The following is a 14,181-nucleotide window of genomic DNA, read 5'->3' as shown; positions in this document are numbered from 1 at the left end:
AGATCAGATATGTAGGACCAAACCTGTTGTAAAATGACATGCACACAAATATTTAATGGCTTTATGTAGCATTTTATTCTAATAATTATCGCATTTGACAATAAGGGAAAATAGATTTTAATAATGATTTCATTGTATCAGAATCCTTTGAGTGTGCAGTGATGATCATATGCATTTCTAAAGAGGTAATTGCTGTATGTGGTGTGTTTTTATTTTAAGCTTTAACAGCAACTTAAAAAAAACAGAAGAACTTTCCTTCTGATGATTGTTCATGTTCAATTCAACAGCTGCACAATACACACAGAGTTCATCTTCCTCTGAGACTCCGCTGTTCAAATCTGAATGACTTTAAAATCAGAAAAATAAGCCAATTTAAGATTTTTGGTATTTTACTTTAGATAAAAACTTTTCAGTTTTAAAGAAGGAATTAGATTTCCTTTTTCCAAAGTTAAGGGCCATTACATGTGTAGAGAGGAACCGAGGAATCAGATTTATTATCCAATTGTCCCATCACTTACCTCCTGGAAAAATGGTGACAACAACCCTCATCTAAGTTATAAACCAATCAACCTCCAACTGTCAATTAATTAGGATCCAGTTTTTTTTTTTTTTAATTATTCTTAAATACTCTCTCTGACCTTTGAAATGCTCTCCCTCAAGCTGGGTGACCGCTGCCTGCGGGTGGTGGTGGTAGCCATGGTGGTGGTGGTTTCCATGATTGTGGTAGACATATCAGACACTGCCAGCGGGGTGGCAGAGGTGGTGTCGGTGGTCAACACAGAGAGCGAGTCCCCGACAAGACGCAGGTTTCCCTCCACCTGCACGCTGGGATCATTTTCTGCTGCCAGTTTGAGCACCTGAAGACCATTGTAGTAGAGCCCTGATATCTGACCCTGGAAGGGCCGATTCTTGTCATGACCGCCAATTTTAATGGCTGCCTGGCTGTTAAAGATGGTCAACTGTCTCCCTGAAGTTAGACGGAGACATAGAGAGAGAAAGAGGTGGAAAAGGGGAGAGAATGGTGGAGCAGACATATAGAAGTCATACGGCAGAGCTTGCACAGTAACATCATTTGAACCAGGTGGGCTTTAGTGATTATATATAACATTAATACTTAGTAATTTATTTAAAACTCAATTAGATGTTAACTTTAAAAGGGGAAGGTTACTTAGCAGCAAGTCTATGATTTAGATTTAGACATTATACATGCAGGTTACAACCATCAGAGGAGGGTTATATGTTTAGGTACCTATTTAGTCTAAGTGTTTTTATAGAACAGAGGAAGTCATTTTGAATTATCACTGTTGTTAGCAAACTGCCTGTAGGTGTGGTAGAAACTGACTGAAATGTATATATGTTATATTGCTGAATCACTGTTAATTATTCTGTTAATTAAAAAGGGGCATTGCAACCTTTGACGTAAGAGAATGTTCAGACAGTCCAGTCATAAAGATTCTCAATTTCCTGAGAAATGCTTGGTTCTGACTGGTTTTGGGGGTTTAAGAAGATGTCTCTCTTTATAACCTTGTTCTCAAGGCAGCTTTGGTATAACTAAGCTAGTGGTGAAGGGGCTTAGCAAGCAGACTCTTTGCAGCATCTGATGCATGGAGTCTGTTAACTGGTACCAGTACTTTAATAAATACATTCATTTAAGACAACAGAGATTGACCAGAGAGTGTTTTATTTTTATTCATCAGTTGGGAAAAAAAGAGCAGATGTTTGTCCAGGATATATAGAGTATTTATCTCTTAATTCCAGAACAGATGGTGCAAGGATGCAAATCTTATGACTCCTTCTTGAAGTGATGGGTGTATTATAAAAATGTCCCACCCTTCACTAACTTCATCAGCCATTAGGCCATTGATACATGCTCTGCTCTAGGCTCCCTCTAGTCCAGTTGTTTAACCTCCTGAAAGGGGCAATGATATCTAACAGCACCATTGTCAGCAGCCTCAGTGAAGCAATGCTAAATCAGAGGAGATGGACTGCAGTACAGTGATAGGCCGATTTCTGTATACTGAATACTTATTAGCAAAGTTATTGGCTGCAAACAGTGAGCTACTTTAACAGCCTGTGAGGGTTGTTTTATCGCAGCAAAACAACTTAAGCTTGGGAAGCTGACATGGTTACTGACATTGTAGTACAAGGTATGGCAATACAAGGTTACAGGGGAAAAAAAGGGAAAATAAATTAATTTGGAGGGATCACATCCAGGAGATATATTTTAAAATGTTCAGTTTAGGAGGAACGAGACCTGGCCAACTTACGTCACATGTTAGTTTCACTGGTACACAGCATTTTAATGATTTTTGGTAGAATAATTACACACAGTATCTAATTACAAACAGTGGTTAAGAGGGACGATAGAGGGTTAGACAAGGGTTATGTGTTTTTTAGTTAATCGGTTTAAAATCGTTGTTAAGGTGCAGTTTTTCCACAAGATGTAAGGATGACAAAGAATAAATGCCAAGTAGGCTATACCCCTTCGCTTTGACACTTATTTTGAATTCCACTTCAAATCAAAATTCATAGCCAATAGAAAGCCCAATTAAAACGGATGTATACATCTGGGCAACTTGATCCTTGTCACCCTTGTCTTCTGGCACTACACCTCTCATGGGCAAAGGTTATTTAGTTGTTATTTCAAGGTTAATTAATTAATCAATTAATTTTTACCTTTATCGAGTAGCCACTCGTCAACTACCCGACCAAGTCTGTATGGGATTCTTTGTCTGGCAATAGCCAGTCGTTCATTATCATAGTGTCCTTCAAAGAATTTGGAGAGACAGATTAAAGGTTAAAGTCTGCAAGTTGAAAGATCACATGGTTAGAAACAGTGTTATAATAGCTAACAGGTTTAACAAGTTATCAATTTTAACCCAGCTGTGAGTTAAAAGAAACTTGGGCTTTACTTAGTGTTATCTAGTTATTACGAGTAACAGTGTTAATGCTAATTAGAGTCATGTTTAGGCTATTTATAATGTGCTACGCTAGTTAGAGTTATTTAGCTATTTATTAAGAAAAGCATAATCTAAAGTAAATACCAATAACAGTCAAATGTAAAATTATTTTATGTACTGTATTAAAAAAGAGGTTAATTCAGGTAAACATGAGAAAGCATTAAGAAAATCGGCCACTTCAACAAAGACAATCAGGAAAACAGTTGTTGCATTTAGACAGTGATACACATTCTGTAGTTACAGCAGCATAAAGAACAGCAGTATAAAGGGCCAAAGTCTCACCCCACTTTTGTTCCACAATGTATTTTTATAATATACTGCGTGATACATATACATTATGTTTTACTGCAGCTCCCATAAGATATTGACAGCATGTCTATATAAAAAAAATACTCATGGGAGCTGTGGAATTCTAAAGAAAAAAATGTTTTCATACAATATTTTTAGACTTTATTAACAAGTCCAGTAGGGGATAAACATTTAGCTCTAACACCAATAACTCATTTTTGAGAAAGATCTATGAATTCAATTTATTTATGCAAAACTACATTGTGGAATCAGGGCTAATAGGACCGAAGCTGCTCTCAAGTGGGACAGGACTTCAGCTCTCTATTTAACACATGCAAAACAGAAGAGTAATTAATGGAATGAAAAATACTACAGGAAATATACTGTTTGACACAAACTTTGACAGTATGAATTGCCCAGTTAATAAGGGCCATAAATACTTTTCATTCAGTATTATACTGATCTAGCACTGAAGAGCTTCTGTTGATCATTAGCCACATGGTCCTCACTTTATTCGTAAATTCTGGTTGACACTATTTATGAATTACTATTACTGTGTCGGGTGCCTTGTTTAATGTAGAGTTTAGAGTTTAGAGATTAAGAACAGGTTATCTGAAAACATGTTTAACCCACATCTTTTGAATAAAAATGTAAATAAACAGATACAAATGATTAAGGGAATACATAGCAGTTTAAAGTCAACCATGTTGTTGGACAATAAATAAATAAAGGATTAGGATTACAGCGCAACATGGAAAAGCAGGCACAGTACATGACGGTGCATGACAATTAAAGTAAAGCTAACCTAGATGATGTTTTTACTGTAAGCTTTAATATAAAGCAGATTTTAAAATAAGTGACACATTCATTGAGCCTTTGGAGAGCTGTAGGCAGTGACCTTGTGTTTTTGCTTCACACAAATGTTAGAAGATGTTGTATATTATATGTTTGATGCCCATTTAAAGCAAAAAAAAAATCAGTTACCGTATGTCTCCTTTACTCAATGCGATATACACACCCTTGTATGATTGCTGCTATGTGATTTAGTCATTTACCATTAGAAATGTTATAAAAAAACACTGATTACTGAGTGGAAGCTGACATAGAGTGTATACACAACACTCTTGGCCATCACTATTACACAATTTTATATTTATGTACAATAGTGGCAGGTGTATGTGTGCTTTGAGCACTAGCTGGAGGCAGAGGGGGGACTTGGTTTCCTACTGCTATGCCAGCTGGTGCACCTGTTCTAAATAAGGTTAATTGGTTGATTGGTTCAGAGCAGGTTAAAGCACAGCTGGTCGTGATCACATTATGTATGTGGAGTTTTTTGTTATATGTGTATATTAGGTATGAGTGTACAAAGGTTGGTGAGCTTTACACCTCTTGGACGGTAAAAATCTGTGTGTACAAGATACATTCATTTGGCTTGTTTGCCTTTGTGCCTATGCAGATCTAGTCAATATTTAATATGCAATGCCATTAATGTATTCAAATTTTCCAAAAGCTATAAGCCAGAAGAAAATGTATCAATATAATTCCAAATATGGAATTGATAATTTCATATGTTGCTTAGGACATGTATATATGTACAGTATTTTATGTAATAGCATCTAACAATTACCTGGACACCAAAGATAACATTGAAATGTAAAACTCATATACAGTATGACTTGTGCTTTTTTGGTCTAAGCCCTTTAACAGACAGAATACAGTATACATTCAGCCAAATCCATCAATCTGTTTATGTAAAACCGACATCATGGAAAGGCCATCTTGTTAGTGTACACCAGTGGAATGTAAATGGAAGCACTTTCACTACAAAATTGTTAATGTCAACAAGAATTTATCAGCTGAATTAATAGCCATATATTCACCGTTCAACCTAGACCAAAGGCTGGTAGATTGACAACAACTTATTTTAGACTTATATTGTGCTTGGAACACAGATACTGTATTACATCTTCCAGAAACATCTACAAAATGCCGCTTGGGCCACATGCGTATCCTCATGAAAAGCCAATTTTAGAGGGAAGATGCTGCTTTAATTTACTGTAAATTAAGATCTTTTCCCCATCGGCTTCATCCTTACCCACCTGTCTGCCAAACTGTCTGCAAAAAGGACAGCGGCTAATGAACATCCTTTCATTGCTAGATATACTAAGCAAAGCAGCTTGAGGCAAATGTATCAATTTCAGATTATTATATTGTTTATGCAATATGGCATGTCCAGTTATATGTGTGTGGCAACTTCATAGATAGTTTATAGAGCGATGAAATAACTAGACGGGAAAGCTGAATTAAAATGAGCCACGGGGTAAAAATCATTTTTTTGCAAACAGTACATTTCGTAAGTACTCATTCAAGGATTTATGTTTGAAAGGCAGACATGCAATCCTCTCTCGCTAATCCAGATGCTCATTTTTCTATGTATCATATAACCACACAGTTTGTCCCATCAGTCTTACCTGGTGGATAACGCTCAATGACTGGATGGTTGTCCACCTGAAGAGTGGCGTTGCCACCGCTGCGTGTGAAGCGTACTACATGGTACTTGTCATCATTTACCATGACAGCAGGCTCATCAATGGCAATGTCATCTGTCCCCACATTGAAGATGACACCAATTTTTCCTTGATCCTGCAGGTGAAAAAAAATGAATGTGACATATTAAACAAATGAAAAAACATATTTCATATCATAATTATTAAAAATGTGCAGACTAGCCAGAAACCTTGTTTAAGTGGTACAAGCGTATCTTTTGTGACATAGACAGTATGTTTAGTTCTTTCTTTAGGGTGCAGTATCGTTCTCCCTCAGCAGGCAGCTCAGGTTTCCTGATGTGGATCACTCTTGACAGAATCCTTCTGCTTCTCTTTTGGTTGACCAACTTCTCTCCCTGTCAGCCTCTCCTACCAACCTTCCTCAAAGATCAAAGCTGCTTCTCAAGCCAGCCTTTGGGTGGCACTAATAAGAAACATTGGAAACAAACTGTGTGGGGGGGTCTCTGTGCCTGTCTGGCCTTTGTACATTTGCTGCTTTGCAGTCTCTCTAAATGCCACACAAGGTCAAGGTGCTAATGTGTGGAGATATCGTGAGCAACAGCACATGGATTTGCAGCAGTAGGAGCACAACATTATACTTAAACTCTGCTATCTACAAACTGTTAGAAAGTAATAACCTTTGTAAAATACAAATAACATAAAAACCTACAATGTGGCTCGTCAGTCATTACAGTTTGACACAGAATACCCTTTGTCAGCCTGAAGGTTAGGTGCAACAGTAACAGGTTGACAAAGCAAATTACGATGTAATTCATTGGTACTCATTTAACAGGCAGTCAAGCGGTTATGCAATGAGTTGTAGAGTATGTCTCACATGCACAATAGCATGTTGTGCACATAAGTAAAACCTCATTAGTATACACAATATTAATAATATGTTACTTTCAGGCTGTGTAGCTTCCCTCACTCAGCTGTGTAGTATCAAGGGCCACGAGTCTGCATGTTTTTATTTAAACAACCTCTCCTCTCACAGCTGCACTATATCACACCTTCAACCAGAAAGAGGAGAGAAAGTAAACAGTAAAATTGGCTGGTATAGTGTTTTATTGAAATGAAATCCTGCAGACTGCTGGTCCTGCATGGCACCCGGTGTACACAATATTTACTGGCCCTATAGACATAAATATTTACCACAGTGGGTCTTGCACATAGGTCTTGCATTACATTTGGATTCCCTGGCTTTTCTTTCAGAACCGTCCATAAATTGCTTGACATATTACACACATTAATATAACTGATTGTTCCCTTTCTCTCATTCTTTAAATATTGCATTACTCACTGAAAGACCAGAAGTTCAAATATGTAGACAGAAATACTTCTTTTCTTTCCTTGATGGTGGCTGCTATGTGGAATGTAAAACCTGTCTCAGAGTTTTGCTCTCACCCCCTAATCATATGTAAAATCCTTCTAGAAACCTTTTGAATTTAAAATAATTATTCATGCTGACACAGTTGGTGTTAGAAGTGTGACGTGTCCTCGGAGACCTTGAACGTCCAATTAATAATATCATTTTTAAGCATGAGAAATCAACTTTCAACCTATTTCATATAAAGGAGCTCTATCTCCTTCATATTGAAGGTTAGCAGCAGGTGGATGGCTCTTTGGATTTTCTTTCTGAATTCTGTAATCACTTAAAAGTTACCATGAACCCAGGAGGTGGGACTCAATGTGTGACTGATTTATGGTGTATGAAGCTGGATAATCAAATTCACACAAATCAAAAAGAAACCCCTCTATGACAAATGTCTATCCACTCACAGTAACTCACTATGAAACTAACTTAATTAAAATCAGTGTTACTGTAGGTAAGTAGCAAGCAGCAGGGTGGGAGACTCCTGAGTCACATTTTATTAATGAATATTAAGAAACCATATTATCACCTTTTTATTTACATTTAATATTCCTTATATTTTCTGTAAGAAATCTCTATTGCATTCTTCGCTTACTTATATCCTGCACATGCTGAGCTATTAGTTTGTCTATGATTTAATCACTCTTCCCAGGAAGCAAGCTGATGAATATTCATTAGGAAACTACAGGGTAGTGTGGCCTCAAGTCAAAATCAACCTCTGTCCTCTGGACAACAATTAACGTCTCCAGGGCCAGAACACTCAACAAAAGAGTTGCTTCTGTTTTGCTTACTCAAGTCTTACAGCATGATTACCAAACAGCCCCAAAGCACCTTTTGACAGCTGGCAAAGAAACACTGCTGCAGCCCAGTTTTAGTAAACAAAAGCTCGGCCTTTCCAGGTCACTTTTTTCTTAATGCCCATGTGTTTGGGTATAAAGCTAGTCAGGCATATCCTCAAGAAAAGTCTCCCACCTAGCTGTTTTGGCATCAGCTCTAATGGAGTATTCCCTGTTTCCTTTCAGAGCTTTCAGTCTGATATCGAAATTTAGCTGCAGCCTCCTCTAATTCATATTCGGGAAAATTATTTATTATTATAAGGATACAATTTTAATGAGATGAAAACGAAAACCCAAAAGCTCTATGGTATTGACAATTCTTTTATGATGCAATACCACTGCGGCCGGATACATTTTTAAACTGAGCACAGGGTGGATAGATCATGGTTCTTTTAAGAAGACAAGCACATCTGTCTGTCTCAGTTTGCTACCAGCCTGTAGCTGTCTGTCTTTCTCTGCATTTGATACGTTTACTCGACTCTCTACTTTACTGGAGCATTCTCCTCAGAAGCAGTTGGTAGCTTGCATCTATAGTATTGGGAATTCAGAGACTTCTTATCTTTCCTATGCCCTCTTCATCAAACTCAGCATAGCATACTGTAACATAAAAGGAACCTCACAAATACAAACATGTTTTTAATTCTGAGTGGGAAACAAGCGTCTACTCCTTTCTTTTTAAAGCAGATTACTGGATGAAAATGACAGATCGTTATAAATAATTAAAAAAAAACTTCTCCTCACACTAAATTGTGAGCTTTTTTCTATTTCCTTTGAACCGTTACACATTTCCAAAATGATCAAAGGCACCTATTTTTTTCTCTGAAATTTGATATATCTGAAAAATATCTAATTATTACTGTAAAATGTATTTCAGCTGAAAAACTCTGATTGCAATCACAAAATGAACATTCTGTTATTAGATATAACATTTAGCAAGCAGAGCATGCAGTCTTGTATCTAACTTATCTATCATACATTTGAAATGAGGAACCCAAAACGAATGCATGTGGAGCACATACAGAAGGCAGGTTGAGTTCTGCCTTTGAAATATGAAAGTGCCCTCCTGAAATATACAGATTCATGAGTTTTGTGTGAAGCGTTTCCACATAGTGTGAGGCAGAATATTTATTAAGAAAAACTTCCCTATTCGAAAAATGCATAACAAATCAACTTATGGGATCACTGAGGTCCACCAAAACCTCATCAGCTTACTGTATTATTAATTAACTTCATCATCCTTTCTATTGTAGTTTGAAGTTCTGCTGTGAAACATTGCTTTTTCTAATTGTCATCATTTTGCACAATTAATCCTGTTTTTGTTTTAGCTTTTAGTCACTCATTAAAAACATGACCATTTGAAAGTAGTGTTAGCCTCTCTAATGTACTCTCTGGTGAATATGGTTTCTTTTGTACAGAGTAATTGGTCTTTAAAGCTTGTTTGTGTGGCGTTCCATCCACAAAGTTACAGTTTCAATTAACCATGGGGCCATTGTAACACAGCAATCTTCTGTATATGATGTGATGATTTTTTTGCTGTTTTAATAAAGAATTATAAACACTGACAATCAGATGCTACATTTGCAGCTGTAAAAACATCATCTTTTCTAAATGATCAATCTAGCGCTAGACTAATGTGATGTTTTATCTTGATTGCGCTAATAGTCATATCTGTTAATGAAAAGCATTTCAAACGCAATGAAAGTGCTCTGTTTATTACAAGGCGCCCACATTTATTATGACTGTTAAGGTAGTTTATTAAGGAGGAGTTTGAACTCCTTTATTACATGATTTACCCTGTTTGATAAAGTTCCACTGTGATTATTCCTCACATTGTGGTTTTGAATGGAAAGCTTGATATCCGAGGAAGATTATAAGAAGGGAATTCTGTTCTCAGGCACCTCATCTGAAAGCCCCAAATCCCTTTAGCACATACAACTCATATATCATTTGTTTCCTTTACTATTTTCAACTCTCCCTTGTGGCCAGTGTTATTTTGACCAGAGTACTGCTTCTCTCTGTCTTCACCTAGTTTCCACAGTCTTCCTCTTCTTCAATGGGCAAGCAGAGGAAGGAAACATACTGATACTGAATGTGGAATTAATTATACGCATAAATAAACTACAATAAATGACAATTTGGGTCCCTACAAAACAAGAAGGTGGGATTTTAATGAAGCTTTGTTAGAGAAACCAAAAAAGACTTCAACTCAATCTGAAATCTTTTTGATTCCCCTCCACCGATCAGTAATAAGGTGTCAAAGTAAGCAATCTGTCAGGGTGCAAGGGCTTGGCGGATACTGGCAGAAAATCTTTTCAGCTGGCTTTGCATGCAGGCAGCAGCCTTTGCATTTACTAGCAACAGTCCAAGGCTGGCAAGGTCAGTTTCACACTTCTTAAACTGAAAATACAATTTAAATGAGACAGTTAGGAAAACATCCAGGGGAGGATATTTGTACCAAACATGTCTAGATAAGTGCAGCAGCCAGACTCTTAAACCAGGCACAAATACGTGAACATTTTTTTCATATCAGTGTCCATATTATACTACCTTAGCTTCCCTCTTTTGAAGGCCACAGTTAACTATCATAAAACTCCAACTAGTTAATATCAAAATATGTACTGGATTGGACTGGAAGACACTATTAATGATATGTGAAATTTCTGTTTCTATCCAAACCCTGAAATTTGGTTTAACAGGTTAGCCTGGGGCCATGGAAACCTCATCCAGCAACCTTGGTCTTATCTGGTAGACTTCTAAAAGGCCAGGGTTGATGTAATCCAATGTGACCCACAAAACTCATACTGTAGCTCCCGATTGCAGACCCTACCACTTCTCAGTTATATTAAAACAGAGTAAATAAAACAATATCATTGCTTGATGTGTGGGTGCACCAAAGAAGAGAGCTAGGATTATGTAAATACATGTTGCTATGGGAAAGAAAAATGCACTGTCTTGCTTTTTGAACAAATGCAGATTAACTTCAAAACCAGTTAGATTCATATGAAGATGCAAGCTTAATTTTTTTTTTTATTGTTAATATCACAGATTTAATTATGCTACGTTTCCATCTGCTCAGATTGTGTGTGAATGCATGAACGCGGGGATTCATTCGTGTACGTGGGCTCAGCTACTGCAAGATAATCATGCTTGTTTTATATATTTAATACCTTAAATGCTCTCAGTAGATTTGCTGCAGAAAATGCTCTGCTTTTGAGGACAGGGTCTGTGAGTTTATGAAGCTTTCTTTACAACAAAGTGTCTGCTAATAAGAGTCCAACTCCAGTTGCAATTTTTGTCCTGTGCTTTGACAACAGGTGTGATTTTAATTATTACACCACACGCAGATGTTTGACAGATCTCCCCTCTGGTCTTCATCATGGCACATCTGTCCTGTGGCTACATGCTAAAAAGGCTGATTTCCCTTTAGGAAAGAAACAGTTGCTGGCAGCTGCTGAGGAGTCACTTAGTTCCACCGACAGACACACGTGTTTATCACCAGAAAGCATCTCTGCATCATTTACTGCTCTATTGTATCTCTATCTTGTGGTAATAATTTATTTGTGCCTATTTTATCTCAATGTTTGGACTCAGGCACCATTAATCAGTGAATCACACAAGCTGTGACAAATGCTGTGCCAAGTTAGAATAATGGCACATTCAAGATAAAACTTAAAAATAAAAAATTAATTATATATATATATATTTATTTATTTATTTACAGACTCAAGGTCCAGATAGAAAAGTACACATAACATACAGACATACTGACTACCACATTTTACATAAAGGGAACATACAAAACATACATACATACATACATACATACATACAGACATACAAATAGCTATGCACAATAATTAACAATAACAAACAGGTAAGGTATGCGTGTTCCAGTGTTTCCAGAGTTGGGAGGTATATCTCGTATCACTAAGTGCAGGGTTGGTTAAGGCAGTTAAAACTGTATTCTTTGACTCTGTTAATCTGCACATGAATCTGTACATAAAATTCCTCAGCACAGCATGGAAGATGGGAACATTACTCGTCACAAACAAATGGCGAGCACTGGTCCATCTTGGACAACAGGATTCTAAGTGCATTATTGTATGCCACCTTTATCTTATTTATCTTTGCTTTACTGTAGCTGCACCATAGGTGAGCTGTATATAGTGGAGTACAGAATGCTCTGAAAAGAGATGTTTTAACTTCTTCAGAACACATATGAAATTTGCGTACCAGCATATTTGCTTGTCCATATAATTTACAGCACTGGCGCTGTATGTCATCATCGTGACAAAAATCATCCCGGATGATGTGGCCCAGGTATTTTGCTTTAGTAACTACGTTTAGCTCTTGCCCTGTCAAGTAAAAAGAGGGAAAGCATAGCTTCCTGTCCTCCTTAGTTCTGGCAATCATTACAACACTCTTTTTTGCATTGAATTTGATGTCATACTGTAGTCCATAGTTTGAGCAGACTCTAAGCAGTTGCTGTAGGCAGCACTATATGGAGACATAACAATTAAATCATCTGCATACATCAGATGATTAATACGCCTATCCCCCACCATACGTCTTACACACTTCTTATGTCCTAGAAAGATCATCCATATACAAATTAAAAAGAACAGGTGACAATATTCCACCTTGTCTAACCCCATTGGTAACTGGGAAAAGAGCTGATGTTGTCTTCTGCCCTCTAGCTTGCATAGTTTGATGGGAGTACCAATAACGCAAGATACGACCCCTCGCTCTTGTAATTTTATAAACAGTTTACCATGATTAACACGGTCAAAAGCTTTGGATGCATCAAGGAAACATAAAAACATTGTTGAACCATGGCTTTTATACTTGGTAACAAGTTCTTTGAGTGCATATACACACAAATCTGTGCCATGTTTCTTTTTAAAACCAAATTGATTGTCAGTGGTTATTATATGTTCTTGTAGTCTATCAAATAGAATTTGTTCTAACACTTTAGAGAGTATACTCGCTAGAGCGATTGGCCTGTAGTTTTCTATGCTTGATACCTTAATAACTGGCACTAATAGTACAGGTAACATAGAATCAGGTAATATGCCATGCGCTAATAATCCAGAGAAACATATAGCAAGTAACACTGAGATTCTACGGCTTGCATACTTCAGGTGTTCAGCTGTTATTTGGTCAAGACCACACACTTTGTTCACTGCCAATTTCTCAATAGCATGACACACTTCACCAGGTCTAATGACCACACCATCATTATTAATGACATCACCAACATGATATTCAGCACTCTCAATACAGTTAAAAAGCTCTCTAAAATGTTTCCCCCACAGCTCAGCAATATTTTCATTCCCAGAGATCCCATCAATGCTGGATGGCAAAAGCATCTTGCTGTTATTGATAACCTTCACTTCCTTCCAGAATTCATACAAATCATTCTGCTGAAACTTTCTTGCCATAGAATTTGCCCTCATCATCTGCTCATTACTTTTGATAAAGCGTACAGCATATTTAAACCTGGCATTTGCCTTTTTCTTATGTTCAAACTCTGGGCCATACCTAAATTTTCCAGATGATACCCAGCTCCAAAAAGCTTCCTTAGCCTCCACATGAAGTTCAGACACATATTCGTTCCATCCTGGTCTAATCTTATGCTTTCTTCTCTCTTGGATGAATAATTTACTGACATTAAACAGTTCACAATTTTGTCATACATAATAACTATATCACTATGATGTTTGTGACTCTTACAATTTAAGTTGCCACACAAAATAGCTTCAAGTGGTATATCAATATTACTAAGACTATTATCACTCAGTGCGTTGTACTTCCATAGATCATATTCTGTGAGCTTTGCCCAGTCCACTCTTCTATTTTGCTCATTATTATCATCATTATCATAGCTAGTCAGCTCAGGTAGACTGTCAAGATGTATTATTATGGAGACAGGTATGTGATCTGCTGTTGCTAGACCATACAGAATCTAAACTTCCAAGCAATCATGAGCATCAGCTGTACATATACAGTGGTCTAGCCAAGATGTTGTATGCCATGCTTCACAGATATATGTATAACTGTCTACTGGTAACAGCATTTTACTTGAGAGAACTAACTTACTGTTTATACAAAACTGATTAAGGTGTTTGGCAAATAGAGAGTTAACATCTAACATATCTGCATTCATATCACCCATCACA

The 14,181-nt window shown here is 37.0% G+C and overlaps 1 protein-coding gene across 16 annotated transcripts in view; it reads right to left on the bottom strand.

Moving 5' to 3' along the window:
- The window catches only part of nrxn2a (neurexin 2a), a 120,073-nt gene that overhangs the window by 4,862 nt on the left and 101,030 nt on the right, over positions 1-14,181 (bottom strand). For 10 of the 16 annotated variants that reach the window (XM_036008838.1, XM_031320039.2, XM_036008840.1 and 7 more), the window contains 3 exons: positions 5,720-5,891; positions 2,677-2,766; positions 639-967 (listed from right to left, as the gene is read on the bottom strand). In XM_036008838.1, the coding sequence (XP_035864731.1) occupies positions 639-967; positions 2,677-2,766; positions 5,720-5,891 (591 nt within the window). The remainder of the gene's footprint in view (positions 1-638; positions 968-2,676; positions 2,767-5,719; positions 5,892-14,181) is intronic. The other 6 variants (XM_036008839.1, XM_031320041.2, XM_031320037.2 and 3 more) reach the window with 1 other exon arrangement.

The sequence above is a fragment of the Sander lucioperca genome, chromosome 13, assembly GCF_008315115.2.
Source record: "Sander lucioperca isolate FBNREF2018 chromosome 13, SLUC_FBN_1.2, whole genome shotgun sequence".
Classification (NCBI taxonomy): Eukaryota; Metazoa; Chordata; class Actinopteri; order Perciformes; family Percidae; genus Sander; species Sander lucioperca.
The sequence above is the reverse complement of the archived record's forward strand: the minus strand, read 5'-3'. Positions and strand labels throughout refer to the sequence as shown.